At 41.3% G+C, this 25,461-nt stretch overlaps 1 protein-coding gene across 4 annotated transcripts in view; it reads right to left on the reverse strand.

Annotated features, from left to right (window-relative positions):
- LOC133456866 (DNA (cytosine-5)-methyltransferase 3B-like) overlaps positions 1–20,436 on the reverse strand; it is a 47,105-nt gene extending 26,669 nt beyond the window's left edge. Inside the window, exons 1-2 of one of the 4 annotated variants that reach the window (XM_061735536.1) lie at positions 20,167–20,436; positions 6,863–6,971 (exon numbers count right to left, since the gene is read on the reverse strand). In XM_061735536.1, the coding sequence (XP_061591520.1) occupies positions 6,863–6,971; positions 20,167–20,174 (117 nt within the window). In that variant the 5' untranslated portion in view covers positions 20,175–20,436. Of the gene's footprint in view, positions 1–6,862; positions 6,972–19,557; positions 19,641–19,724; positions 19,901–20,166 lie in introns of those variants that run through there. The other 3 variants (XM_061735535.1, XM_061735537.1, XM_061735538.1) reach the window with 3 other exon arrangements.
- Between the last annotated feature and the right edge of the window lie 5,025 nt (positions 20,437–25,461).

Genomic DNA, 25,461 nt, shown 5'->3' on the forward strand with positions numbered 1-25,461 from the left:
TGTTCAAGATTATTATCGTCGATTTTGGGGGGCTCACGCAATGGTGTCAGATCAGAGAAGACAAACGATTGTTATCGACACAATCACAGGTCGGTATGATCTCTGGGTTGGTACAAATAGAAATAAGTAGAAATTACATTTTGGTTTCAAAATTGTTAAAACTTCATATTGTGTGTGAACAAGATGGCGATTGCTTGTTTCTTAAAGGAAATAAGTGTATTATTTCTGTTTGGATAGTGAAGTCTCTTTTATCTCTGTTTGTTGAGAAGGAATTAGACGGAAAATAATCTCAGATAATAATTCTTATCATGAAGAGTTGAAATAAAATCTTCTTAACTAAGCAGAAGATAGCTCTTCAAAATATGACAATGATAAGTGTTCAGGCTTTTTATCTCATACTGCAAAGGCTTGTTTGTAAAAATGATTCCAGTCATTTTAAAGATGAGGCGTCTGTGTGATGGCGATGCTTTAAGTACTGGCTGCACATATATACACGATATTCCTTGATAAGTACGCAATGGAGACCCGGCCAGGGACCCGGCCCGAGGCCGTGTGAAGCAAGACGAGAGCCTTTAAAGCCGACATCAGGTTCAACTCTGGGTTTCCAGAAACATTAAGCTGGTTCGGTTCTCGTCAGGTATGGTCACCATGGCAACTTGTGCTCCTCATGAAAAGGTTATGTACACAAGTCCAACAAAAGGATCCCTTCCTGAGCAATAATGCTCTTTAAAAATGGACAAACAATAATTGCACAATTATCATCAAATCTACATAAATGAATTTGCAATGAGCATAAGTTTAGCTCTTAATGTAAGTTAAGTGTTAGTTTTAGGCAGATAATGAAAATTACCCAGGATATGATGAACCTGCATCGCTCTCTGGCATCTGGACTAGTGTTGTTTTTGGCAGCCTGTTTCAATTTCAGTTTTAGTCTAGTCTTTTTCAGTTACTAAAAGTCTGAGCATTTTAGTCCTATTTTAAGTCTAGTTTAGTTCTAATTTTGTTTTTTATAATTTTCTGTTAATTTGCACGGACAGAAAATATTTTTGGCAAGTGGATTCAGTGAGGTCAATAAATCCAGAATTTCTTCGGTGACACAGATATCGTGATGTATCGTTGATTGCAAGACAAAATCGCTGTATCGTCACACTATGATTATCGTTGGCAAAATATCGTGATAGTATAGTCTTGTGAGGTACCTGGTGATACCAGCCCTAGCAAAAAGGTCCTTTTTTTGTACGGACCGCACCGACTTTTCTAATGAGATTGTTCATTTTTGCCATAAATTTGTGAATTTGTCTTGGGAGATGTTTGATCCATGTTGAAAAACAAAAATCATGGTTGTGTCAGAGTGGTTCCGTCCACAGTGCGCGCATGAATGTGTGAGTGAATGAATGTAAAACATTTATTATAATGAATGCTCTTGCTGTGTGAATGAGAGGTAAACAGATGTTGCACCTAGTTAGGATGAGTTTAAATTTCTGTTATAATACTACTGTTTTGTAAACTGTGGCTGTGGCTGGCAACAATTGTCAATAAATAATCCTCATACTCAGAGCAAGCACGCCTCCTTTGTGAACTGTCGGGGTAAGCATTCACTATTGTATGTTCAGGTTGGTTGTGGTACACACTGTAAAAAGATTGAGAACCACTGCTATAACACATTCCTATCATTCTACAGAATCAACTAAAGCGTGTTAAAATGACTTTATTACAGACTAACACAATACCGCTATAGTGTTACTCCTTCATGGCCAAGAGCACCTGGGGCCAACAGTCTGACTCAAGACAAACACTGAAGGCACCGCACAAGAGTAGCACAACAGATGACAAATCACATTGGGAGTCAGTAAGGCCTGAAGAGATCAGTTCAGGGACAAGCATTCAATGCTTCTCTTTGCATCGCTACGTCTCACTTCTCAGGATTATTTCTGACTCTGCTTGGATCTGTTTGGACTTGAACATCGAACACTTCTTCTCGAGGACGAATCCCACTGGGCAGAGATGATTACAAAAGACGACTGTATCTAGGGCCGTGATTCCCAACCCCCGGTCCCCGGACCGGTACCGGTCCGTAGAGCCGTTACTACCGGGCCGTGGAATGGCTTGTGTTCCGATCATAATTAGAGCTGCAACGATTCGTCGACGTTGTCGACAAAAAGACGTTTTTTTCCCAATGGAGTGAGGCATCTCACTTCACTTCACCTCATACAATCTCTGCCGACAGCCGCGCTGCAGGACGTCTCAGCACAGCTTTTTTTCTTTTCTTTTTTTTTGCGTCTCAGCGCAGCTGCGGGTAACAAAACTTGGCACTGGCGGTTCTAGGATTTTTCTGAAACAGGGGCCACTATGGGGGCAAATGTAACCTTCAGGGGCCAACAGTATTAAGCCCCTTTCACATAGAGGCAAAGCGGCGACCGCCGCCGGCTTTCCCATTCATTGTGTATGTGCCACCGCAGCGCAAGAGCGGACCGCTCTGCTGGCGAGCTTGGCGGCGGGCGAGAGGCCACCTGCCACGGGCGTTTCACCTGCCTGCGCCTGAATTGAACATTTTTTAATTTCATCGCGCTGTGAGGGCATCTCGGTGCGACCAATAAGAGAGAAGGTGGTTGTGATCCTGCTGAGGACCCACTCCCCAACAGGCTGTCAAACTGCTCCCTGTTCAATCTGAAGTAGACCTGGTCATCATGGAGCTGTAGCTCCAACGAGCCTGGATTCCCCCAAATCCTGTCTTCTCATGAGGATTTCATGGACCCTCCTTGCTGCTGCTGCTCGTCTCCTCCTCAGAAGAACTAAAGCCAGGGCTTTTCTTTGAAGCAGGGACAGATACATTTTGCAAATTGAGCTGTAGCTATACTGTATGTCCAAACCAGTGGGAAAAGGGTGCCAGATCAGAAAAACTTTTTTCCGTCGCCTAGCAACAAACAGTACTGGAGTTGAGGGGGGATGGCATCCCCCCTGAAATAAAAACGGTCCAAATCACCCCCCCCTGAAATAAAAACGGTCCAAATCATCCCCCCTGAAATAAAAACGGTCCAAATCATCCCCCCCTGAAATAAAAACGGTCCAAATCATCCCCCCTGAAATAAAAACGGTCAAAATCATCCCCCCTGTAAAACTGCCATCCCCCCTTTCCATCCCTTATGTCATTTCATCAATGAATGTGGTTTTACTGCTATTTCAACATTTGGAGTCATCACCAGAAAAATAACACCAGAAAAAAATAACTTATTTGACAATTTTCACCTGTTTCAAGTGAATTTTCACTTGAAATAAGTAGAAAAATCTGCCAGTGGAACAAGATTTATCTTCTCATTACAAGCAAAAAAATCTTGTTCCACTGGCAGATTTTTCTACTTATTTCAAGTGAAAATCTACTTGAAACAGGTGAAAATTGTTGTTTTTTATTTACTTTTTGTATGAACAGCAGCAAAGTTGAATAAAATATCTATTTTTCATTGAAGTACCCATCTTTCTCGTGTTTATTATCATTTGCCACATAATTAAAGCAACCTCATACTAAATACTTTAAGAAAACAATTTTAGCATTTTTTTGTCATATAATTTCATCCAAAACTTGTATAAATCGAAATGTGTTTCTTTGAGTGGCAGCCCTGTGATGGCTTGGCGGACAATAAGTTCTGGTACCCGACCGGACTGAACAGCGCAATGCACAGGTGCTGTATGCAGGTTAGGTACAGTCAGCTGCAGAGATGAGCGGACCTCAGCAAACCTCCATGAGCCGTTTCTTTACTGGTTGTTCGAGTAAAAGAAATAGTGATGAACAAGTGGAAAATCCTACCAAAAAGAAAAGCAAAAGCTTTAATCGCAAGTACGACATTATGTATATAAAATACGGATTTGTTGCAGCGGGCGATTTGGAGGCGCCAAACCCACTATGTATTTTATGTGGAGAAATGCTCGGCAACGAAGCAATGAAGCCATCCAAGCTTCAAAGACACTTAAATACAAAACATCCTTCTCTCAAAGACAAACCAGTGGATTTTTTCGAAAGGAAAAAACTTGAGTTAGATTTGCAGAAGCAAGTTTTAAAGGCAACAACATCAGCTAACGTCGCTGATGATAGCCTGCATTTTAAAATGCATTGTTTTTTTGTAAAATGTTTATTAAAATTGAATTGTCAACCGGTCCCTGAGCTTTTTGTTTATACTTCTGCTGGTCCTTGGCACAAAAAAGGTTGGGAACCCCTGATCTAGGGGACATCTACGGAGATCCGCAGTTCAATTCGGCGCAACACTTGACGTCACCTAATCCAAACTCAGCAGTAGCAACACTGTTGACGCCTCCATCGCTAACGGCGCCTCAGAACACTTCATAATGAATGTCAAATGTCAAGTGAAAACGAGTGATAACGTGTCTGCCAAGTCAATCAAACAGGCCGCAATTTCTGAATTGTTCGTGACTCACCCTACGGAAAACCCTCACGGAGATGTCGGGAGATTACCACCTTCTTGGTGTATATATATATATATTCTGGTATATTCCTGGGATTCATTTGTTCTTTACAACAACCTTGCTGCTCTCTTTATATTGCATTAGTTATCCTTTGCTTCCTTGTTTCCGGTTCTGCTCGATATCACCTAACAAACATCTAACAGGTGTATTTTTTTATATAACTTTCATTTTTGATTTCATATTATTCTATTTCAGCAATTATTAACATGATTACACAAATAAGTCAACAAACATCTTGGTGCCTTCTAAAAATGTCTGCTAGAGTTCAGATCATTCCTAACCCTATTTTTTTTCAACATATCAACATATACATTACAGGACTGTCTCCGAAAATTTGAATATTGTAATTTTCTGTAATGCAATTACAAAAACAAAAATGTCATACATTCTGGATTCATTACAAATCAACTGAAATATTGCAAGCCTTTTATTATTTTAATATTGCTGATCATGGCTTACAGCTTAAGAAAACTCAAATATCCTATCTCAAAAAATGAGAATATTCTGGGAATCTTAATCTTAAACTGTAAACCATAATCAGCAAGATTAAAATAATAAAAGGTTGCAATATTTCAGTTGATTTGTAATGAATCCAAAATGTATGACATTTTTGTTTTTTTAATTGCATTACAGAAAATAAAGAACTTTATCACAATATTCTAATTTTCTGAGACAGTCCTGTATGCAACCCCCCCCCCCAAAAAAAAGTCCATAAAACACCATTCTGCAGGCTTGGAGCTGAAGAAACCACAGCAGTGTTTATACTACAATATTCAGTATGAGCCGGTAACAGCACATCGAGTCTGGGGGGCTTCAGCGTTGCAGCTCGTAACACTGACACCTTTTATCAGGCCGTTCTGTAAAAATAACATGTTCTGCTGCTCAGTAGACACTTTGAAAACAGAACCATCACTAAATAACTTGATCGTTGTTTTTAGTCTAAATGACTACTGCCTTCCTCTGTTGCTGCTGCTGCAGGGGGAGTGGGGGTAGAGACAGAGAGAGAGGAGAAACGGGCATACTGATGGCTCAAGAAGTATAGGTTTAAAGGAGCATAAACTACAACACTATAAAGGTTATCAGGCCTTTTTTAATCACATGTCACATGTTCAAAGCAGACTTCTCCGAGTTAATGCATATCATCTGTTTCCAACGACTATTAAACCAGACAGGAACCTTTTTCGTGATCATTACGGCAGCAGCCTGCAGGGAGTGAAATACGAGGGGGGAGGTACGCTTTCACGTCTCTGAGATGAGCAGGATGACTGGAGTCTACGACCTGAACCTAAAAACACCAGATGGACGCGCATCTGCTGAACTCTCAGTTTTCCTGCTTTCAGCTTTTCACTCCTACTCAAAAAAGACAGAAAATCACATAACTGCGTACTTCTAATAACTGAAATGTGATCTTTCTAACGCACAATATCAACTCCTTCCTCTAATTTGTGATTCATTAGTTAAGTAAAAAAAGGAAGAATGATCTCGTTGTAGTTCTCTTTAAGTGAATTATTCCCAGCACTGATAAGAATCCAGCTGCCATCACAGCGGTTTAAACATCAAGTAAACCCCTTTTATCATATCGCACATATAAAATAATATTGAAATATTGTGGCGAGCCAATGACGAATAAATCAAGCCCTAAAGAGAAATAAGGAATTAAAGCTGTTATCAGGAGACCAATATGAGAAAGAATGAGCCAAATGAGCAAAAAAAGAAACGATAGAAGAACAGCAGATGGTGGAGGAAGGAAATGCCCCTTTCAGACAGAATGATATACGAGACAGAAAAAAGGGGAAGAACTGATAACGGACGACGGGAGCTCCATTCAGTAAGTTTCAAACAGGAAGTGAAAGCTGCGAGTAAGTTTGAGCGCAGATGGGGAAAGTGTCAGCAGGCCGTGTGAATTACAAAACATGTGTATGGGTGTCTGTAAGCGTCTTTTCTCCTCTAAATGCATGAAGTGAATGCATTTTCTGGGCATATAAAGATACTACTGTGTTGCACAAATCTCCTCTATCCTTCAGTGAATCCTCAATTTTTTTTTCTTTCCATCATCTGACTCGCTCCCCTCTATCTTCCTTCCTGCCTCGTTCCTCCAGACTATCCAAAATTACTCATTTGGGCCGTGTGCGACTGCAGCTGCCTCTCTGTGTTACATGCGTACGCCCTCTCTCCCACCATGCATTCTCAATTAGAGCCATATAACATGCTGGCACTCCTGCCCGGGCATCTGCCCTGGCACCGACACACCCGCTCTTTTAGAGCACAGCTGGCTCGCAGGGCGCTCCGGGGAGTGGATGTATGTGTGCAAGGAGGGTTGATAATGAAGGGGCGCTGTGGTTTTTCTGACTCCTGAGAGAGCTGCGAGCGCACGTGTGAGCTTTACCGTAGCAGGCATGTCGTTGCTCTCCTCCGTGACAGCAGCGGGGAACTTGTTGGAAGGCATCGTTGTCACAGTTGGCTGGTCTAGTGGCTCTCCTGACGCCTTTTCAAACCTGGACGGGACACACGGCAGGAAATGACAAGGAGTCAAAAACAGCATAAACTTTTATAAACTTAAATTTGAGCATCTCGTTCAGTCAGTCCACAGCATTAACATGGGGTCATGTTATGAGCTCTGTCTCTCTTTACTGCAATTATGTCAGCCTGCTTGTTCATCATAACTCCACCTACAGCAGTCTCAGTTCAGACTTTAGGTACAGTTGAGATGGAGAAGAAGACATTTGAGTATGCCGCTCCCTGCACCTGAAATCCTCCCCACGCTCACTTGATCCTGGGCGATCTGCCTCCACCTCTGGTTGTAGATATAACAGCAGCCAAGCAACAGCTATAAATAAATGCACTTTCACCAACAAACTAAATTACAAAGCGATGTAATTGCTATGTAATTTAGGCTTGTCAGACTTGGCCTGCCAGTCGATCTTAAACCAATAAGGGCCAAGTGTATCCTGTGTGTTGACAATGTTTACTGCTGCTGCTAACGTGGCAACGGCAGCTACGTTAGTTAAGTGTGTCAGCCGCTCATTTGCCATCACAATCACGTACGATTACTTACTGATTGTGTTGAATTGATGATGTCATAAGTTGGACTTACAGTGCTGCCAGATACAGCTGATGGTTTTCAGTCCAAAAGCTATTTCATGTCACACAAACCTACCCAAACAATATTCTTTTTATCATTTCAAAAACTTTTCTTGGCTAGTTGTATGTTAAGAAAAGAAAGAAAAACAATGTAGTGAATGCATTTAAATAAATTCTAGGTAAAAATAAACCACAACCGTCCCATCGTCATAACATTTTTACAGGTATTTTTGCAGCTCCACAAACTCCTTACCAAACTACCGACAACTGAAAGTTATTTGAAGACAAGACAAAAAACAGCCACAAAGACTCTGCTGGTAGACAACCACCAGCAGCTTCAGCTTTTATTTTTATTCTATTTAGCCTTCATTTTTACAGGAAGTCCCTTGAAATATGATCTCTTTTCGAGGGAGACCTGGCCAAGAAGCGCACCTGTACCTGTACATCATTCAGGTGCCCCAGTGCACAGAACAAAACCGAATATAAACTTCCAAGAGCAGAGCACACGGTTAAGACATCATAAAATAATGTAATACTAGCAGTTACACTCTTCAGTTAAACAGTTTGTAAACTGAGTTTTATTCATTCAGGGACATAAAGCTGAGGTGAATTTTGCAGGTGCAGCGTGCACCCAACGGGGCCTTGCAAACAAATAAAAACTAGAGTCTCCTCTGCCTCAGTGAAACTGCCCCGTGAATGCTCCTACATGTGCTCGCACGTACAGCTGCGTCGTTTCTGTCTTTTTGTTGTAGTTTGTGTGCACGTGCCGCGCCTCGGCGCGATGACGGCTGTGTTTGCTCTAACACTCAACGCATGACTAACCTCCGCATACTCGTACAGCTAACAGGAATGTGAAAGTAGCTGATGAAGTGTCAGCGAGTGGGAGGAGGATGCTCGCCCGAGCCGATGACACGGCTGCTTCTGTCAAAAATGTTAAGTTCTTTGACATGTTGTCTTCTGTTTGAGAACTAAACTGAAGTGCAGCATTCCTGTGTTGAGACATTCACGGCCACCAGCGAGTGACAGCGCCGTCTGCTTGTCGCCAGGCAGAGATTTATCATACGATCACTTCCACATTTTAAGAGTGCACTAAAAATTATAGCATGCTGACAAATGTGTTTTGTAGCAGGAAAAATAAATAAATATCCGGGTTACCAAAACAGTAAATCAGATTTCCAGCTAATGAACAAATCCAGATATCCAGATGTTCAGGTCCACCCCTAAACTTCTGCACTTGCTTCAACCCAGCTGGCATCGCTTCGATGTCAACGGGAATTCTGTGGTTAACTCTGAGAATCAGTCAGCTTTGGAGCTTCAGTCTTAATCTATTTCCCTCCTGAGTCTGTGTTTGCACATTCAAATATAAATCCTTTTATCAGGCAAGAGCCACGCAAAGTTCTGCTGAATCATGTATTTCCTGCTGTTGTTAATCCAGACAGTGCAGTGGAAAGACAGTTATTCTAGATGCCATAAACTGATACAGGCACAGATGATGTTCACGTTCATGGTTGCAGTCAAAATGAATTGCGATAGGATGGCTGTTCGGCAAATAAATGTGAACCTACAAGCCTATTTGTCCCGAAACAAGGACTAGAAGACCTGCAGCCACTGCGCTGGCCGGTCACTTAGTACGATTAACAGCACAACAAGCTATATTAGCTTTAAAATATGAATGATTCGGCTCTGTTTACTGTTCATTCACAGCTCAGAAGTCAAGTTAAATAAAATGCCAAGTAGCTACAGCGACAGCTATCCATTTGAGACCACAGACTTAAGCCCCTTTCACACAGAGATTCCGCAATATTGGTGTAAAGAAGTCCTGCCAATACGCCGCCTTTGTTGGTTCACACAGAACCATACAACGCCGGCATAACGCCGCTCCCGTCTGTAAATTCACACAGCATGCCGGCGTTCCGCAATCAGAGGCGTGACGACAGCGTCAGCGTCTATGGCATGCCGGCATGCCGGCTGTGTCATTCACACAGACCCCGTTTCGGCTCTGTGACTACCTCCGCTGCCGGCTTATTGGTGGGGCCACTTGGCCCCCCCATTCCGCCTCCGTGACTTTCACACAGAACAGCGAGGCGGCTTAAAGGCGCAACGTTCCCGCCTCGAACTGGCTGTGTGAAAGGGGCTTTAGACTGTCAATAATAAGACCACACCGCCAATTATACAGAAATGTGTGGCATTATACAATTTTACCTGATGAAGTAGTAATTGTCAAGGGATTTAAAATCCTAACGCTTTTTTTTTTTTATCAGGCTGTAAATATGTTTAATTCTGCTATAAATCTGGATATTTTAACACAGGAGTTGACGGAGATTGGCTTGCTTTTGACTCATTCCAGCAAACTGGATGTACAACCCTCGTCCCAGAAGCAAAAACTGCATAACTTAAAACCTTGAAGCCATGTGGGCATATCTCCAAAGAGTGGGAGTTGTTGAACGCTCAAATACGGGGGAAAAATAAAACATTGGATAAAGTTTCAAAATAAATTGATGCAAAATAAAGATTCACCCTTTCGAAGGTAAAGGTTTCAGGATTTTTTTTTTCTTTTTTTACAAACATGCACACAGCTTTTTGCAGATCAGCCCTTACAAGAATTCAAACTTTGAACAAACTAAAACTATGGGAGAACAATGCCATAGGCTTTCAACATTTTTTTAAACTTTTTAAGATTTCAAACTTATAAACGCTTCATATTCAATGTTTCAAGCCTTTGTTTTTCACAATTGTGACCTTCATAGTTGTGAAATTTGACTTAGAACTACGGCTGAACGATTAATTGGATTTGCAATAATATTGCAGTATCATAAAACGCAACTTTAAAATCGCAACGTGAGTGATTATAGGGTTGTCATGTGACGTGAGAACGAAAAGAGGTGCTTAAATGAATTTCCCCATTTTATCAGCCAGTGCTCCTACCTAAGTCAGTCCTTGGCATTGCTCCCTCTACCAACCCTGGGAGGCCCTGAACTGAGCTCAAGTCCCCTCCTTACTTGAGGAGTGAGCAGGCCGCTTCTTTTCACACAGAGTGGGGCTTCTCTGGCCGGACGTAGCATGTGGAAGGATCACGTTATTTCATTATTGTGACTAGAATATCGATATTGAATCGAATCGTATCGGAAATGTTATCGTCTTTGGACCTAGTGTATCGGAATCATATCGGGAGGTCAGTGATGATACCCAGCTCTACTTTATACTCAATGTATATAGTATTGTGTTAGTATTAAAATCATCCATTTGGTTTTATTGGGGGGAAAAAAATGGCATATTAAATCGCAATATTGGGGGAAAATAAATTGCAATAAAATGATTTTCCAAAATCGTTCAGCCCTACTTAGAGCCAGCCAGGCTTGGAGTTTTGGATATCTCCAAATTTAAGATATATTTCGGTTTTACTGAAACAGCCATAGTTTATAATGTAATGCAGTTTTGGGGAGACTGGATGGGAACGGAGGGATGTCCAAAAAAAGTTCAAACAGCAGTGTAGGTAGGTAAAGAAGATGGCGGCGTGGACGGACGCAGAGGCTCACGGCTCCTCGACCTTCTTTGTTTTATGTCCGTTGATTCGTCTGCTAATTTGTGTATCATTATTTCCTTTAGCATCTCTTTTTGTTTTATTAATCTTTTTATTTATTTTTTTTAAATCTTTTTCATTCTTACGTATTTATATTTTACTTACCTTATTATTTTCTTTGCACTCTGTCTATATAAGGACCAGCACCTTCGCTGAAGCACCTGTAATTTCGTTGAGCCTACGGCTATTGTGTTCAATGACAATAAAGAATCTTGAATCTTCTTAAAAGACTTAAGAAAAAAAAGGGCATAAGAGTTAAAGTGGAAGACGACGCCAGCTTCTCCAGTTGTTTGTCTGCTGAAAGCAGATCTGACATGCCCATACAAACATGTGGTAAACTGATACACATGCCTGTCAGGATGTCAGGGTGTGTGCGAGAGAGAAACAGAGAGAGAGAGAGAGAGAGAGAGAGAGAGAGAGAGAGAGAGAGAGAGTCTAATATCAACACAGTGAACAGAATAAGTGAACATGAATGTGTTAGTACATGTTGTATAAATCTAACTCAACAGTGTACGACCACGCATTCCTCTGAGCCCCTATGGGGGTGCACATGACCAAACATCAATGGTGGAGTGCATGAATTACTTTACTACAATGGCTTAAATTGCAGTCGCACCCTGCGTGTGTGTGTCTGGGGGTGGGGGCAGGCATGGTCTTACATCATTAGGATCTTTTTTGGTAATCAGTGAGCTTGGTGTCTCCAGCCACCTTCACGGGGACTACAGGCCGACGTAGTTCAGGTCAGGGGGTAGAGACTGCATTGAGTTTGAGTAAAGGGTTTGTTATGAGCTGGAAATGGCTGAGCTGGAGGTTTGGTGGAGACGGCACATGGTTAACGGAGGTCAATGCAATATCTTAGAAAGAACAGCTGTAAAGGTTTGCACATTTCTGGATGTGTGTGTGTGTGTGTGTGTGTGTGTGTGTGTGTGTGTGTGTGTGTGTGTGTGTGTGTGTGTGTGTGTGTGTGTGTGTGTGTGTGTGTGTGTGTGTGTTTCTGTCAAAGGAGGTGGCGGGTCAATTGTTTTATTAAACAAGTCTGCACAGAGCCCGGCAGACTGTCAGTTTTAGTTCAACATACACAGATTTGCACACCGAAACTAACCCCAGTGTGACACTTGAGACTAGGCCTTATCGTGCATTTATCGTTAACGAGGTAAAACTGCCCAATATATATATATATATATATATATATATATATATATATATATATATATATATATATATATATATATAGGCATTTAAGGATTTCAGCCTCTTTATCTACATATATTGTACAGACAACATCACATTTAGACATTGGACATAAGACAACTAAACAAAAGAGTTATGATTGCAACTGCTGCATCACAAGATCTTTCCTGACACGTTAAGATATTATGTTTTAGACCGTAAAGTAAAAAATAAATAAAACACAAAATGCATGTCCATTTAGATCTAAGTACATAAGTTCTCCTCTAGTTGCCAAAATCAAGCTCTTGAGCTGCTCTGGCTTCATACTCGGGCTGAAAAAAAATTAAACAAACAACCTCAGGATCACTGAATATTTAAAACAATTATAAACTACGCCTGAAATACAGATGTTTGTCAGAACTTTGGGACTTACTGAGCAAAGCAATTTGTTCACCACGACACAAAGACATGGTAAGTTTCATCCTTTAACACGCTTAAGCTCTTAAAACACATCTATGGTACGCACCAAAATGAGAGGGGGAATAAAATGGCATCATAGAGCACATCTCTTGGTTCAAGATCACCAGGCTCTGCTCTTTTGTCCCTGGGTGACTGATTTATGTCCCCACAACAAGGGAAGTACTCTTTGTGGGGGAAGTTACACAGTTATGTGTGTGCAGTGGTTCCCTCTGAGAAACACAGAACTACTCTGCACATGTGAGTATGAGGGGCCGTCCCTCATCACCTGGTCACAGAAAGGTGAAACAGGATGTGGAGAGCACTCCTACTTCGTCTACGCTGAAAGTTGCGTATCAGCTAACATTGAAAACTGAACTGCTCTCATCTGCTGTGCAGCTAAGAATTTAAAGGTTGGCAAGTAGCTTCAACAATCAGAAGATATAGTTCATACTTAAGCCTCTTTTAGACCTGAACTCCTTTTTGTTGATTAGATATCAATTCATTTCATTTTAATTTATTCATTCATTTTCCAAACAATCTTATTTAGGAAAGCCCTTATTGCCGTCGTGAATAATGATAAGGTGGCGTTATCCCACAGCTGCATCTTATTTATGAGGCCAAAACCAGCTGGAAACTAGATTTTCATGACTTCAGATTGACCTAAAGCGTCACATCCACATTACACTTTTGCGATAAACTGGATTATTAACACGTCTGAAAAACCACCTCATGAAAGCTTCATAGGTTTTACCAATATTTGACAGTTTTTTTTAATTCTAGGTGTTTCCATTTCAGGTTTATTTATAGTATATTAAGATATATAGATAAACCTGTAGATACAGTAGATGGAGAGTACTTTATCATCACAAAGCAGTCTAAGTATAAATGTAATACTTTTCTGGGTCTTGAGATAACACAAGACCTCTCCTTTGGGCAGATGAGACTAAGGGCCAGATTTACTAAAGGTTTGCGTGTGTAAAAACGTGTGCAAACTTGACAGCACCCGCAAACCAAAGTGCCAGCTGATCTACTAGCGTGCAAAGAGGACTGCGTCTCTCAAATGCGCAAAATAGCACACGCAATTCATTTAGTACTTTTGCCCTGATGAATAATCAATATGGGGCGTACCTGCCAGAAATCGCTAAATACTGGGAGGGGAAGATGCAAACTGGTCCATTTACCACGCGCAATGAGATTTACCAAGCCAGAAAGTAATTGCGGGGATTGTGATTGCGTCTGTATTTAATACGTTCGAAAGGAAGGTGCTAATCTCCACATGCAATAGGAGAAATATTTCATTTGAATGTTAAATCGAGTATTATTCAGCAAAAGGTTGCCACAGGAGGCACATTCATTTTTTTATTTGTGATAATAAATAAATCACGTGTTTTCATGGAGAAAAAAGTGTTTCTTATTGTGCGCCTGTTCTACAGTTGTCATACCCCGGTGTTGTGCCGTATTCAGCACCCCTGCAAGACGCGCAACACCTAATTTAAATACTGCTGTTTGCACCTGTTATCAATTGCGCTTAGTTGATCACCCGCAAAACACACAACAACAGCACGCGCAAACTTTTTCAGTGCACACGCAATTTAGTACTCTTTATTTAGGATCTTAGTAAATGGGGCCCTAAGAGTGATGATATCCAAACATAATGCACGGTAAAAAACAACTTTACATCAGCATAAATGCGTCATACCAGCTGTCAAGCAGAGCGGTGATTTGGACTTGTTTTGCAGCCACAAGACCTGGGAATCTTCCCATCACTGCACCGGCCATGAACTCCTCTGTATGCCAGAGTCAAATGTAGGCCATCTGTGCGTCAGCTCAAGCTTCGGTGAGACTGGGTCCTGAAAAAAGGGCAATGAGTCCGAGCACACCAGCAGATCGAGAAGAAAATGCCTGACAAAGACAAGAATTACAGTGTTGCACTGGTCCAGTCAAAGACCAAAACCTCAACCTGGTGGTGGAACCTTAAGAGAGCGGTGGCTAAAAATACATCTACAAACCTTAATGAATCAACTCAACGCTGTAAAGAAAACTGGGCCAAAATTCCTCCACAGTGGTTCACCACACTGATAATGTCATACAGTGCAATAATTACTTCAACTTATTGCTGCTAAAAATGGTTTGACAGGCTGATGAATAACGGGTCAACGGCAGAACAGCCTGTGGAGGGTTGAGTCTTTGTTCAATAAATAATGACTGAGTATAATAGGTATGGTTCATTTGATGTCTTTGTCTAATTTAAAAATTTTCTAAGAACCACATGAGTTTTTTTAAGTGTAAAACCTTAGAACTGAGGGTTCTGTCTTGTTCACATTCTGTACGCTCGGCACGTGTTTTTATCTGAGTCCTACCAGAAGCATGTGTCAGCTTCAGAAACTGAAAGAGGGAAGTGAGTTTGAATTAAAGCCGAGAAACGACGGAGGGCATAGTGAGGGGCCTTTGAAAAGGGGGCACAGAGGACAGAAGAGTGGGGCCTACACATCAAAGTTGAGTATGGTGGCTAGCGATTAGGGACCACATTGTAAGCAGAAATTGTTCACTCCCTGAAGAGTGTGTGCATGTGTGTGTGACAGGCAGGTCAGCTCCTCGGGGCTTTCTCTGGAGGCTGCATTCTTCGCCAGTAATGCCCTTTATGGCCCCTTTCAGCTCACACCAAGCTCTATGGTTTATACATTGTCTTTTTCATTGCACTGCCAGGCTACGGATGCTTAAAATAATAATGATGAAATAAAACTTTTAGGGTAAATTAAATGATATTTCAGAGTCTTTTGAATAATAAAACCTGAAGCCATACATGTCAAACAACACTTGTGCTCCACTATGCAGTTAATCAGCTTTAAAATTCAGCACTAAAACTGTATAATCACATAAAACAACACAATTAGCCGTTTCTGGAACTATACACCTCTGAAACCTACCCTTTTTAGTGTGATGGGTAGTAGACACGCTTTTAGTCAGAGTAAAGCATTTTCAGAAATTTGCTTGGAAACTACACTGAAGCCATCAAACAGCAGCTTCTTATAATATGTTTAAAGAATGTTTAACACCTTTGCAAAGCATTTTGGGGAAGTAGCTGTGGCTCCTCAGGTGTTACTGTTGGCAGAAATGTGTTCAACATAGTCGCCAACAAACTGTTGACTATTGTCATTAACAAAAACATCTGAACAGATTTAGGCATCTTCTTCCTTCCTATCTCTGTTGAGACTTGCATATGCATTTTTAAAGTTCGATTAATACGGTGCGGCATATTCCCTACTTTCATTAGCCATGTCAGAGTTGCAAGAGCCTTTCCTAGTTTTTTGACGGTAGTAGGACTAGAAAAACCAATAGACCAAGCTCCCCAAATCCGGTTTCCCTGCTTCAACACACTCAGATTCACATGTCATTAACAGGCTTGCGCAGACCTTCATCACAAGCTGATGATACATTGATGTGAATTAGGTGAATTGATGCAAGACACGTCTAAAAAAAAATAATTAGAAAGTCATAACATGAATCATTGCTTGACTAGAAAATTCCAAGCCAGAAGGAATTTCACAACACACAAGCAACGATAAAGACCATCCATGCATCTGCAGCCGCTCCTGCAACCAAAACCTCTGTACTTACACAATATTCTTATAGTCACTTATGCGTCTATATATCTCAATATAATAACTTGGCAAAGCTAAGGAGGGCTGGTCAGGGGGTTCTGCATTCAAAACACAGAGAAAGCAGAACGTTTTTTTGCTGTTAATTTCCAATCAGCTGTTACATAGTTAATTCAATAAATACATTGGTAAAAGAATGTTCTTCCAGAGCTAGGGCTGCAACTAGTGACTATTCTGATAGTTGATCAGTCAACTACTATTGAAACGATAAGCCAACTAATCGGATTATGAATCTCATAATTATTTAATGGCTCTTATTTAGCTTTCAACTTTTAAATTTTGCTTGAAGTTGTTTAAATGATGTGCTGATTGTAAATTAAAGACATGAAAGATGGACAATTCAAAAATACATCTTTTAATGAACTTTTCCAGTCGCCATGGTGTTGCATCAGCCGCCCCCTTATAGTTTACCTGGCGCTGTACTCTGTGGCTCATGTGCAACTGTCAGCAGGGATATGAAGGAGGAAGATCCCTCACTCATCATCACATTTTTTTGCCGAAATAGTTGAAAATTAAATTTGTCGACTATTTTTATTATCGATTTTATTATCGATTTTTGTCAACATCGTCAACTTATCGTTGCACCCCTATTGTCTATGCTACGACGAAGGCCATCAGGAGCACCTGTCGTACGTTTGATGCCATGCTTCTGTCCAGGGTAACTGTCAAAACTGCAGGCTATGGAACTTTAATAAACTGTACTGATTATAATAATAATATGAGAGAGGAATAAAGTCATAGGAGACATAATAAAGGGAGTAAAAAACACCCTAAATATGTTTAGAGCTACAAACAAACTTTTTTGTCTTTTTTTTTGTCACAATTTCAACTCTCCTCTTTTGTCCTGACAATAGGCCACTACAGTGCCGTTAAATAATTATTATAATAATTACATTCATTACAATTATATATGTATAACTAATTATTATTGCTTATAATTCAGAAGCATTGGGCCATCACATCACTGAGAGTGGCTGCTCCAAGGACTGAGAGCGCTTTGGCACCGGGAGGAGCCCACGGCAGCACGGGCTGTTCGCTGAGAAGAGTGAAACAAATACAAGCCATCAAGTTAGTCTCCAAAAATCTTCAGTGACACGTAAAAAAAGTAGCTAGTCCCTTTTTTGAAAAAAGGTTGGCTAAACATAGCAACAAAGTCGCTAAGTTTCCACACTGTTCTAACTACCGGTAGTTACATCTGCTGCTCTTTTTTGAGGGTTAGGCCCACTACTCACCTGACACAAACTGTAATTGTTGATGGTAAAACTGAAGGATAGCCAATAAATAAATGAATAATGCAATATAAGGAAATTAATATGAAAAAAAATCATATTTCCGATCATTCAGAAATCATGCGATTGGCCCAAATTCCCAATTACATTATTGGGTTAGCACATAACGAGAAATCAATGTCCATTAATCTACTTTAAACAATTAAAAATGCATGTTTCTTTTCCTGTAACTGATAATAAGAAGTTCTTATGAGAAAACGTTTAGAAATATGTTAAAAAAGGTCAGGTCAGTTTTAAAACAAAACCGAGCTGCATCAATAGACCATTTAACGCTACACCCCCGCTAACGTATATCACATCCATACTCACTGGGCATGCATATATTAGAGCTCCAACTATCCATCCATCCATTTTCTATACCCGTTTAATCCTTTGCAGGGTCACGGAGGTTTGCCGGAGCCTATCCCTGCTCATTACAAGCGAGTGGCAGGGGTTCACCCTGGACAGGTCACCGGTCTATAACAGGGCTACATATACACCCAAGCAACCGCATATGCATGCATTCACACCTAAGAGCAATTTATAATCATCCATCAACCTAACATGCATGTTTTTGCACTGCTGGAGGAAACTGGAGTGAACTCCAACTAATGACAAGCAATTACTTCTATCATTCTCTCCACATTCCTCTCTGTAGTGCCTTGCAATAGCAAGTGAACATTCACCTCTGAGCAGGAAAGACCTCACTGTCCTTGAGATTTGTGTGGTTTTACACAATGGCAATAAAGGTTCAACATAGACGAATTTCAAAAGTACTATATGTAATCAATTATGTTGACTAACTGTTGTGAAACCAGGCTGAAAGCTCCACTGGATATAATCTCTGTTGCAAATTGCTCTTCCCTCTGCAGATGCAGACTTTAGCTGGACAACACCTGATACTAATGACCAAAACTCGGCCGTCCTTGCTGTTCCATCTCTGTTCTGTTTTCATGGCACATCTGTGAGATGTCTTCTGGTAAAGGTTATAAGATACAGGTTTGGCCCATCAGGGCAGGATATCAGTGATCCAGAGGGGCAAATTATGCAGTAAATCTCTGCATCATGTCATTGTTTCTAAAATATTTCAGTTTCGTCCATCCGCTTCAGACCGCATCCAAAGGCTTTAAAATCTGAAACTGATTGTGGATAAAAACTTTTTCTAAGGTTGACCATGCCAGAGTAGTGAGGATACCAGGCGTAACCGTGACAAAAATCAAAGTCCTGTGTAGTGGATGTAGCTTGACCCCGAATCTGAGCACAGCACAACTCAAACTCAGCCTTACAGTTTTAAATATGTAATAAATAAAATAAAAATATGTAATAAGTTGGTCCCAAAAACAAAGACAAGTTTCTCTCCCAGTGGCTCAGTTCAGATACCATCTCTCCTGAGTTGAAGACTTGAACCGGCACTGAGATTTCCATAATTCTCACTCTGCAGTCTCTCCGCCTCCTGCTCACATCTACGCATGGCTTCTCCCTGGAATTTGAGGCACGGATATCAATCAAAGTCCCAGACTCAAACTTTTGTTTGCAGGCATATTTGTACCTTCACGCATATTACTCCAGCTAATATCTATCAACTGTCCAGGAGGACGAGAATCCCGGAGCGAAATTCAGCCATTGAGCCCGACCGTCGGTCAAATACCTGAGCCGTTCAAAACCAGGAAACCCTCGAGCAGCACCGACAAATAATTAAATTAATGATTATTAAAAAAAAAAAATCTTCCCATGAACTGTGCAAAAAAAAAGTCAATTTCATGCCGTTTTTTTACGGTTTTTTTAAACTCACTATAATCTGAGGACGCAATACGCAGTTATTACACTTGCGTTCACGTGTAAGAAAATACGGACATTGATTTACTTCAAAACTCCGTTGGACGACGGACAGCCAGTGAAACGCTGGAGGCTGAGAAGTTCAGCAGACACCGTGGAGAGAAATGAAAAGTAAATGAAACTGTGTTCCACGCAGCGCACCGGAGCCGCGTGTTCTCCGTGCCGGACAAGAAAAGCGTTGTGTGGTGAAAGTACCTGAGCAGGTTGAGCAGCTTCTTACACCCCTCAGCTCGGGCTCGCCCTGCACATGGGCCGAGGAGAGAGACCTGCAAACTTCACACGTGCCGGAGGAAATAAAGCGAACAACGAGCCGCAAAATAACCAGCAGACATCCGCGCGTCTTCACGCAGTACATGCGTAAACCTGGCCAAAGTGGTCATTAACTTGTTATTCAATAGGACGAAGCTTATGTTAAATAGAAAAAGAAAAAAAGAGGGGTGGGGGGATGAGGGGTGAGGAGAGGGGGGGACTCCTTCCCGGTGCGTTAAGGCTGATTTATGGTTCCGCGTTACACCAACGTAGAGCCTACGGCGTAGAGTACGCGTCGAGGCGCGCCGTACGGTGTGCGTCGCCGCGTACCTTACGCCGTAGGCCCTGCGTCGATTTAACGCGGAACCATAATTTAGGCTTTACTTACATAACCATTCGCGCTCCTTGCACGCATCCACGAGGCGGGGGGCTGCTGGTTCCTGCTGCTGGTTCCTGCTGCTGGTTCCTGCTGCTGGTTCCTGCTGCCGGTTCCTGCTGCTGGTTCCTGCTGCGTCCGGGTCGTGGAGGGCGAGAGCGCTCCGGGTTGTGGGTCCGAGCCTGCGTGTTGGTTCAGTGTGGCAGCAGCTCCTGCAGCTCCAGCAGCTCGACACCCTGTCTGTCTGAGCGTCACTCACCCACACACGCAGCAGCTGAAGTGAAAAGGTGGGTCTGTCCGCGGAGACAGATCACGCTCGGGAGGATTGAGAGCTTTTCAGGCGGATAACTTTCAGTTTCTGTCCCTTGAGGTGAAAAATGTGAATTTATAACCCCCCCCCCCCCCCCCCCCCCTCATGCGCACACATACGTACACACATCCCACTCACCAACACTCACTCATTGTTTGATCAAAAATCATATCAATAAATAATCAATAAATAACATGTGCAATAACCATATGTGTAATATCTATGCAATGCCTGTCTGTCTACCTCAACCCCCTTTCTACCTGCTTTTTTGCACTGTTTTTTTTCCCTTCACACTACTTTTATTTCCATCACAATACTGTCTATATCTTGTAATTATATATCCCACTATCCATTATCTATACCCGCTTTATCCTTTGCAGGGTCACAGGGGTCTGCTGGAGTCTATCCCAGCTCATTTCAGGTGAGAGGCAGGGGTTAAACCCTGGACAGGTCACCAGTCCATCACAGGGCCACATACAGGACTGTCTCAGAAAATTTGAATATTTTGATAAAGTCCTTTATTTTCTGTAATGCAAAAATGTCATACATTCTGGATTCATTACAAATCAACTGAAATATTGCAAGCCTTTTATTATTTTAATACTGCTGATCATGACTTACAGTTTAAGAAAACTCAAATATCCTATCTAAAAAAAATTGAATATTCTGGGAATCTTAATCTTAAACTGTAAACCATAATCAGCAATATTAAAATAATAAAAGGCTTGCAATATTTCAATTGATTTGTAATGAATCCATAATGTATGATATTTTGGTTTAATTAATTGCATTACAGAAAATAAAGAACTTTATCACAATATTCAAATTTTCTGAGACAGTCCTGTATATAAACACACAACCATGCACACTCACACCTACGGGCCATTTAGAATCACCAATTAACCTAATATGCATGTTTTTGGACTGTGGGAGGAAGCCGGAGTACCCGGAGAGAACCCACGCAAGCATGGGGAGAACATGCAAACTCCACACAGAAAGAGAGTCGAACCTGATGAGGCAACAGTGCTAACCACTAAGCCACCGTGCTGCTGCCTTATATATATTTTTTACTATTTACTTTTTTACCCCCTTCCCTGCATGTGTGTGTTAAGTGTACTGCTGCTAACATGTGAGTTTCCCCATTGAGGGAGTAATAAAGGATTATCTTATCTCTCTTACTCATGAAAAAAATGTCTTTCTATTTACCCAACAAACAACCTGACACATGTATCTGCGTGTACTCTCTGTCAAAACATGATACTGAGTTTGTTTTGGCAAAAATTCTTCCATCTAAATTTACCTGATACTTGTACATGCCTTTCATTTAACTTAGTAATAACTTAGTACTAATAGTAATTTCTACATTCAAATGGAGCATTGACACGGCAAGTGAAGGCAAGTTTATTTCTATAGCACAATTCAACAACAATGTGATTCAAAGTGCGTTTCACATCGTAGGAATAAAGACCATGATTTAAAATGTAAACAAGACAGAAGAACAATAGATAAAATCAGTAGTTAAAATATGATTACGTTTTGGAACTGCAGATTTTTGAGCATTATGCAGCTTCTCCATATCTGGTTCTGACTCGGGGAACTAACAAACCGGATCCAGATGACCTGAGGGGTCTGAAAGGTTCATACTGGGTCAGGAGGTCACTGATGTGTCATTCAGAGCTTCATAGACCAGCATCAGAACTTTAAAGTCCCTCCTCTGACGGACAGGCAGCCAGTGTTAAGACCTCAGAGCTGCACTGATGTGGTCCACTGTTTTGGCCTTAGTGAGGACTGGAGCAGCAGAGTTCTGGATGAGCTGCAGTTGTCTAACTGACTTTTTAGGTAAACCTGTAAAGACGCTGTTACAATATCAAGCTACTAAAGATGAATGCATGGACTAGTTTTTCCAGGTCCTGCTGAGACATCAGATCTTTTAACCTTACTAATTTCTTAAGGTGATAGTAGGCTGGCTTTGTTATTGCCTTAATGTGTTTTTCCAAATTTAAGTCCATCACTACACCCAGATTTTGGCCTGGTTAGTAGTTTTTAGGTGTATAAGTTGAAGCTCTGTGGTGACCTGTAATCGTTTCTCTTTGGCTCCAAAGACAATGACCTCAGTTTTGTTTTTGTTTAGCTGGAGAAAGTTGTGGCACATACAGTCACTAATCTCAATAATTCAACAGGTAATGCATTCACCAAGAGCCTGTACAGGGCCCCGGTCTCCTGGTGACATTGTAATATACGTCTGTGTAGTTATGGTAACTTAATTTGTTGTTTTCTATCATCTGTGCCAGTGGGAGCATGTAGATGTTAAACAGAAGAGGCCCCAGGATGGAACCTTGGGGAACTCCACATGTGATTCTTGTCTGCTCAGGTGTAAAGTTACCTATGGACACAAAGCACTTCCTGTATGTTTTGAAGTTTAGTACAGTTTCAGAAAGACCTGCCCAGTTCTCCAGTGATTTGAGTAAAATATTGTGGTCAACTGTATCAAATGCTGCACTGAGATCCAGTAAAACTAAGACCAACATTATTCCATCATCCGTATTCAAGCAAATGTCATTAAACACTGGTCAGAGCAGCTTTAGTGCTGTGGTGCTGTCTAAAACCTAACTGGAAGACATCATAGCAGTTGTTTTGTTTTAAAAGGTAATTGAGCTGTTGAAAAACCACTTTTTCAATTATCTTACTTAAAAATGGGAGATTTGAGATGGGCCTGTAGTTGTTCATTTGTATCTTGTCAAGATTGTCCCTTTTTAGCAGAGGTTTAATTACAGCTGTTTTTGTGGCTCTGGAGACACACCTGACATTAAGGACAAGTTCACAATCTGTAACAGGTTGAAAAAGTGTGTCAGCAAGATGTCTAAACAGGAAGAGGAGGAGATCAGCGGACGTAAGATGTCCTCCAGGTCTTAGCTGTTAATGGGTTGAAACTGTGTTTAAACCGGTTTTCAGTGGACACGGCTGAACCTGCTGCTGCTGCACCAACTGCCTGTCTGATATTTTGGATTTTGTCTGTGAAGAACTTGGCAAAGTCATTGCAGGCCACGGTGGGATGAAGTTCAGTTGCCACTGACACAGGAAGGTTTGTTAGCCTGTCAACTGTAGCAAATCAGGTCCGAGCGTTTATGACTGTTTCAAGTGATGATGTCAGAGAAGTAAGACTTTCTTGCACTCCTCAGTTATAAATTATAAGAGTGAAGTTTCTCTTTATAGACGTCATAATGAACCTGGAGGTTTGTTTTTCTCCATCTGCGCTCAGCTTTTCAACTCTCTTTTCCCATATTCACCAGTGTGGAGTTTCACTATGGAGACTTCTTCCTTCCAAAGATAACCTTCACCTTAGTGGGAGCAATAGTATCCATAACATTTAACATCTTAACATCAAAGCTACTGACGAGCTCATTGACTGAACCCCCAGAGAGGGCAAGTGTTAGAGAGAAGACCTGGTTAAAGGTCTCACTACTGTTTTCAGTTATACATCGTTTTGAGTTCGCTGCTGTTGAGACATTTGTGTGCACTGAAATCATACTCTCAAAGAAAACACAGGAGTGATCAGACAGGCCCACATCAGACACAGTAACCTTTGAAATGCTCAGTTGATTCAGAAGTACGTGCGCTTCTGAATTAACTGGTTTTCTGTGTTAACTGGCCATAAAATGTAATCTAATCATCCTCCCTGTCACAATAAAAAATAGACATTCACATCCATCCATCCATTATCTATACCCACTTTATCCTTTGCAGGGTCACGGGGGTCTGCTGGAGCCTATCCCAGCTATTTTCAGGCGAGAGGCAGGGGTTCACCCTGGACAGGTCGCCAGTCCATCGCAGGGCCACATATACAGAAACACAACCAGACAGACTAAAACTCACACCTACGGGCAATTTAGAATCACCAATTAACCTAGCATGCATGTTTTTGGACTGTGGGAGGAAACCGGAGTACCCGGAGGAAACCCACGCAAGCACGGTTTTCTGTGTTAACTGGCCATAAAATTTAATCTAATCATCATCCCTGTCACAATAAAAAATAAACATTCACAACGTGCTTAAATTGTAAGCACAAAAAGATTTGTAATTCCTTAAAGCACCTTGATAAAGTACAAAATACTTATTTTTATATCAATATATACATAGTGGACATAAGAGAAAGTGTGAGTGAGAACAAGAGACAAACAAGAGTAATATTGTGCAGCCCTGTAAAAACCTATTGGGGGGCCAAGCAGGAAAAAAATGACAAAAGTTATTTTGTGCTGCTTTAAACATTCAAATGCTGATGCAAAAATAAGTGGACCCACGACACTGATAGCCGATCAAACCTTCTTTGGCAGCATCGACTTCAAGACGTCAAGCTCTCAGCGCTCTGAAGCAAAGCCTCACAAGATTCAGAGGGAGTCTTTGACCAAACCTCTTCACAGAACTGCTTAACCTCACACACACATGTAGGATGTTGAGTGTTGGCAGCTCGCCTGAGATCCCACAGCATTTCATACACCCTAACTTTCCTCTGAAACCATTTATTGTCCTGCAGCATTAGTTAACATCTTCTTTCTTTCAGCTGGCGGTGTCACCTTGATTTTATCATGTTTTTTTGATCAACTTAGAAATTCATGTTGTCCTCGATGATGTCAAATCATCTTGGCCCAGGGGCAGCAAAGCAAGCCCAAATCATGATGCTCCCTCCCCCTTGCCCTCATGGTGAGCTGTGCCTCTTTTGCACTGTGGTGCTAAATATTATTCCCTACTTATTCATTTCCAATAGAAAAAAGGTTGATTGACGAGGGTAAATGGTCTTCACAAGTCTCTCACCTGATGACAGTTAAACCTCACATTAGTGGGCGCTATTTAGGTCGTTTTAACTGCTTTGTACCGGTATACTGTACAGGAACTGTAGTTATTTTAACTATCACATGTTTAACATGATTAACTTGATTAAAAAAATGCTGGTGCAGATTCAGACATTGTATCAGTATTATTCTATTAGATAATTGATTTTG

Source organism: Cololabis saira, chromosome 12 (assembly GCF_033807715.1).
Source record: "Cololabis saira isolate AMF1-May2022 chromosome 12, fColSai1.1, whole genome shotgun sequence".
In the NCBI taxonomy this organism is placed as follows: domain Eukaryota; kingdom Metazoa; phylum Chordata; class Actinopteri; order Beloniformes; family Belonidae; genus Cololabis; species Cololabis saira.